Genomic DNA, 5,441 nt, shown 5'->3' on the forward strand with positions numbered 1-5,441 from the left:
TTGTTAATTATTGTGATTTCTAATATATTTACGTAAAACATACTCTAAATACAAATAATTAGCAACTTAAAATATATAAAAACATACTAAAAAATTGATTAATTTCAAATTTCATATGTACCACATAAATTAAAACAGAAACAGTAACATATATTGAGCCCCGTGTTGGCACGGGGTCTCATATCTAGTATATATATATATATACTGGAACAAGAGGAATATTACTAATGGCCAATTTACACAAAAGTGAAAGTAATATACAAATTAATAATTATCAATGATACACTTATGTCTGATCAATTTATCTATACATATGTATATCTACTTGAGAAGAAAATAAAAAAATAACCCATCAAACATACAAGAATTTTACCCCACAAGCAAACACTAATTAATTAAGACACGATCTACACAAACTCAATACACATTGTCTTTTTCTTTAAACTATTTTGTGGTTTCCTACTTTTAATAATAACAATAATCATTAACGATTCAAATAAAAACCAAGCTATTTTCATCAAATCACATGTTCCCAATGCTCGAATGCAGTACTCCTCGATCCATCTTGTAAATTTGGATCTTCGAAATTCATGTCCAACAAGAACCCGTACTCATCATCATCCTCAGCCATTTCATCGTTCGATTGAGGTTCCTTCATTTCTTGAGACATTAATTGAAGATAGCTACTTTGGTTATTGTTTGGTTCCAATAAATCAAACAACTTCTGGCTTTGATGACCAACTTGGCGTTGGGAGAACGCGGCGTACGGCAAAGCAATATGAGACTCATCCATATTGGGAGAAGAGTTGACACCAACCTCATACATGTTTTGCGTGTTGAATATGTTATTATTATTGTTGTTGTTATTATTCTCGGCTTTAGCTTTGTGAAATACTCGACATAACACCCAATCTTCCTGTTCAATCATCATAGACAACGTACCAAACAAATTTAGTTATGCCGATCGTAAGGTGTTTTATATATATACTAGGTAAGAAAACGTTTTTTTGCCCATCACTTTATGTTTCCCCCTTTTTAGCTAGGAGGTTTCTATGAAATTTCTTTTGCATGAACTTTTGTCACTTTTGATCACGTGAAAATTGTTACTATCTTTATGTCCTTATGTAGTATGTACTAATGATGGAAAAACTTTGTTGGCTAGTAATAACTAAATCAAATTCAAATTCTGTATCGAGACTAAACTAGATAAATAAATTGAAATGAGCGAAGAATTACCTTAGGGGGTATATGTGGATTTTCGAGGCGGAATTCATGCATGATCCAATCAGTTTTAATTCCATTAGGAGCTCTATTCATGTAAAAAACTAGAGTTTTTCTCATCCCTACGATCGTACGAGTTTTCGGATCTACCACCGTCCGATCTTTGCCTGTCGCTTTCCAATAACCCGAAATTGTGGCCCGATTTGTACGAAAACCAGTAGCGTATTTCCGATCTCGAAAGCTGAAGAAGTACCATTCACTTGAGTTCAGCTTTGCCATCTCTAATTTATCCAAAAACATCAATCAACGTTCAGATAGTCAATCAACTGAGTTATTAAGATTCTATAATAGAACTATATGATATGATGGAGAGTGGAAGATTTCATGAATATAGAGAAGAAATTAATAATTAGATGGATCCAAATTAAGGTAGAGGTGCACATCATGACAACTAAGAACATAATTAAGGATGATATTAGTTGTGTTCATGCAAGTAAATTTAAATAATATTGTTATAAAATATTCTAGCTTAAACTATAAGAGAGGATGTACTTTTTTGAGCCAAGCACATGAAATTATTTTGTAGTGAAATTTTATCAAAGTATATGACTATCACGTCTAAAAAATTATCTGATTAAAAAAGACATACTTTTATTACTTTGACCCATCATCACTAGCTTGTAAGACAATGCTATTAGCTAAAGTGACGTAGAAAGTTGGGTATTAGTCACAATAGATTCTCTAGGCATGTTTACTCTCTAGATAAACCTTTTGAGAAAGTTCATATGAAAGAATGGAAAATGAGTTTTAGCCTTTTCTTCACAATAGTTTAATTATTTAGATATGGGTGGGTAATCCAACATAAACTTCGTCATGTCCCACCTAATAATAATAATAATAATAATCTTAACCAATAAAATTAGGAGTATTATATAGCAAGAACTTAATTAATCTTTCTAATTTATACACTTGTTCTGTTTTCTTCAATTAACAAAATCCAGAGTCCTTAAGATTATATTTATTATTTGTCGTTTCATGTGAATATATCAATTAACTATACGTGCAAGAGAAAGTGAATGACATATATATTTGATGAAATAATTTCATGGGAAGTAAGGTGGTCAAATGAAAGTCTAAATGGACGTGGTGTAGTGGTGGGAATGCTTTACCCTTAACTAGAGATCTCCAGTTTGAGCTCTGAGTATGGAGAAAATCATGTTAGGAGCCTGCGATCCAAATTTAATCGGACCTCTAATGCGGAGCACAAAATTTTAGAATACAAAAAAAATCTTCTAAATTTAAAGTTTTAGAATATAATTTGTGTGAAAATCATGAAAATTTATTTATGTATTTCAAATGAATTTTCAAAGAAACGTCTCTATCGCTCTACAATGGTGTAAACATAGACCTATCATTTCTTACATGAAACTTCTCTAGAAAGAAATCTATTATTATGTTGCGTCACAATTGTATTTCATAAGCTTCAATATGATTTTGGAATAAGTGAGTTGATTCATCATGAATCGCGTAATACGCATGAACAATAAATTTTAAAACTATACGATAAATATTACTATATTAAGTTGCATTTCTTCTCGTGTTATCACAAAAATACAAAACATCTTTTCTTCTCTATCACAAAAATATCCTATTTTTATAGCTAAATTTCCGCAGAATCTACATGTGAACCAAATCCATTAAAACCTGAATTAATGTTATTTACTCCAGAAAGCAATCATCATTTTCTTTCAAACTTTCAAGAATATACTAAAATAGGACCCTAATTACCATAACTAGTACTAGTAAGTAGTAACAATATTTCATTTTCAAAACATGGTAAAATTTTATTTGTTTTTACAAAACATATACAACCTCCAATATATCAAATTATACGGGGATTTTTCTTTCTTCTCTTTTTTTATTATTGTGTATCTCCGTCCAAAGGAAGAAAGATCTCAAGAAATTAATTAGATTGTTTACGTTTTCACAATCTTTAAAACTAAACTTGTTCTCCCTACAATTCACTTTGATCCTACTAGAAACTTGGGCTTTATGAACATGGATGGAGTTTTCAAAAATAAATTGTATACACGTACACTTGAAATAATTATATATCATTATATGTCAATGTCATGTATGTACATATACGATATACAATTATTCCACTACCACTAGCTAGACCACACCACTCATTTCATTATGGGACATATAATTGACTTACGTACATTGTATATCATTGTATGTCTTATGTATTGTCACATGGACATGTATATAATACTGATACACATGACATATATTGAACAAATATACGATAAAGAGACGCGTTCCACCATTAAAATGCAAAAATCATTTTCGAGATAAAAATTGAAGAAGGAGAAGAAGAATGTTACATAAAATTCTTTCATAGTTCATTATTCATTTCTAAATTGAATCCAATCATTGAATTGCTAGCTTGATATTTGAGAAACAAATTTAAGACGAAGATGTGATATCCATTAAAAGTTTTAAAGTTCGAAAATCAAAATTCATTTCTAAAAAAGAAGAGACGACCTTCGTTGAAAGTTTTGTAGCTTAAATATCAAAATCCACAGTTTAAAATTATTGCTCTAGACCATTTTGATATGCTAAAAAATGTAAAAAAAAAAAATCATTATACTTTCTCTAATCTTTCTCCCACCTCTCCTTACCAAATGAAATAGGATTAATTTAATGCTTGTAACTTATTGTTTCATGGTTTTGCAAGTTAAGCTTCATTGTAATATTGAGATCTGTTGAGTATATCATTAAATAATAAAAAGTGTGTTCTTTTTAACGTTTTAAGATTTTAGATGAGATGGTTACACTTCAACATAGTATAGAACCGATTGATATCAAATTTCATCCCACCCATGTCAAAAAGATAGTCACACAAGGAAAATATAGAAGAACTACGCAAGAGAGAGAAAAAGAGATTAGTTAAAGTTTTATCAAATTTAAAGCCTAAAATCAAGTGCTATATATTCTGAAAAATCTCCTATTTAAAAGCTAAATTTCCGTGAACCGAATCCATTAAAACCTGAATTTGTTATAATTTACTCCACAAAGCAACCATCATTTTCTTTCAAACTTATCTCTATAGTAAACAACAGAGGACACAACATCAAAGAAAATATTAATAATAATAAAAAAGTCCTAAAGATTCTTAAAGATATTTTTAATTAGGAAAAAGAAATTCAAAGTTGTAATCATATATTATAGTTTAGCATTATCTTCCCATGAATAAAAAAAAAGTATATAGTCTATAGAGTATCTCTTTCTTTTGTACCATAAAAAATTCAAGAAAAACTCCGTTAAAGTCACTTTTTTGCAACTTTTTCATCTAATCAATGACACTACACTATTGTTTGTGTAATGATAATCAAATTTCTATCTCTCAATTTTTTTTTTCGTTTTTACATGTCACATAAGTATCAACGAGATCAACATATAATACATATACATATATAATTTTTCGACAAAAATAAGATAGCTCCACCCTTAAACAAATATAATTTGTCGATAACTTCAGAAAAACACGTATAATTCGTAGAAGGAGATGAAGAAAAAGGAGAAAGAGATGAAGAAATGAGTAAATTACCAGGAAGTTGCCATGGTTCACATGTATGAAGATCGATTTCGATTAAAGTACCTTTAAGAACATCTTCATTAGCAATTTTCTTGAAGAGATAATGGCAAACTAATTCTTCATCACTTGGATAAAATCTAAATCCAGGAGGAAGTGTTGCACCAATGTCTCTTAAACCCATATATAGGGATAGAGAGGTTTTATATTAAAACTAATTTTGAAAAGGAATAATGTTTTTTTTTGTTAATAGCTTATAGAGCTAGAGAGTATTATAATTTTTTTGTTTGATAATAAATTAATACAAAGAAGGAAAAAGGTATGTAGTTATATATAAAGAGGAGAGGGAAGTGCCATTTGCCACTTGGAATTTGTTATTATTGTAACACCTTATGCTTGTGAAGTTCGTTATTGTTTTTTGTTGGGACCTACAATGAAAACCAAAGCTACAAGAAATCTTCATTTAATTAATTGTGGGCTTAATAATAAATAAAGAAATTCAATTAATGAAAACCTTAAGAGGAGTACTATACACTATTATTAAGGATATTTTGATAAGAAATGTTTTTTTTTTTAAAAAACTAAGTTGGTAGGTGAGCATAAAAATATTATTTCAGGA

General features: G+C 29.4%; 1 protein-coding gene across 1 annotated transcript; it reads right to left on the bottom strand.

The window, feature by feature from the left end:
* Positions 1-517: 517 nt before the first annotated feature.
* LOC125870319 (NAC domain-containing protein 21/22-like) lies at positions 518-5,106 on the bottom strand. The gene is made up of 3 exons (XM_049550721.1): positions 4,838-5,106; positions 1,237-1,502; positions 518-916 (listed from the first exon to the last, which is right to left on the bottom strand). The coding sequence occupies exons 1-3, from the start codon at positions 5,004-5,006 to the stop codon at positions 518-520; spliced, it is 834 nt and encodes a 277-aa protein (XP_049406678.1). The 5' UTR covers positions 5,007-5,106.
* Between the last annotated feature and the right edge of the window lie 335 nt (positions 5,107-5,441).

Source organism: Solanum stenotomum, chromosome 7 (genome assembly GCF_019186545.1).
Source record: "Solanum stenotomum isolate F172 chromosome 7, ASM1918654v1, whole genome shotgun sequence".
Taxonomy (NCBI): Eukaryota; Viridiplantae; Streptophyta; class Magnoliopsida; order Solanales; family Solanaceae; genus Solanum; species Solanum stenotomum.

Excerpts from the sequence above, each read along its gene's own strand:
- LOC125870319 (XM_049550721.1), bottom strand. The coding sequence starts at position 5,006 with ATGGGTTTAAGAGACATTGGTGCAACACTTCCTCCTGGATTTAGATTT. Across the intron at positions 1,503-4,837 it reads TGAACCATGGCAACTTCCTG|AGATGGCAAAGCTGAACTCA; the intron begins GTAATTTACTCA and ends TGGATAAATTAG. Across the intron at positions 917-1,236 it reads ATCCACATATACCCCCTAAG|GAAGATTGGGTGTTATGTCG; the intron begins GTAATTCTTCGC and ends ATGATTGAACAG.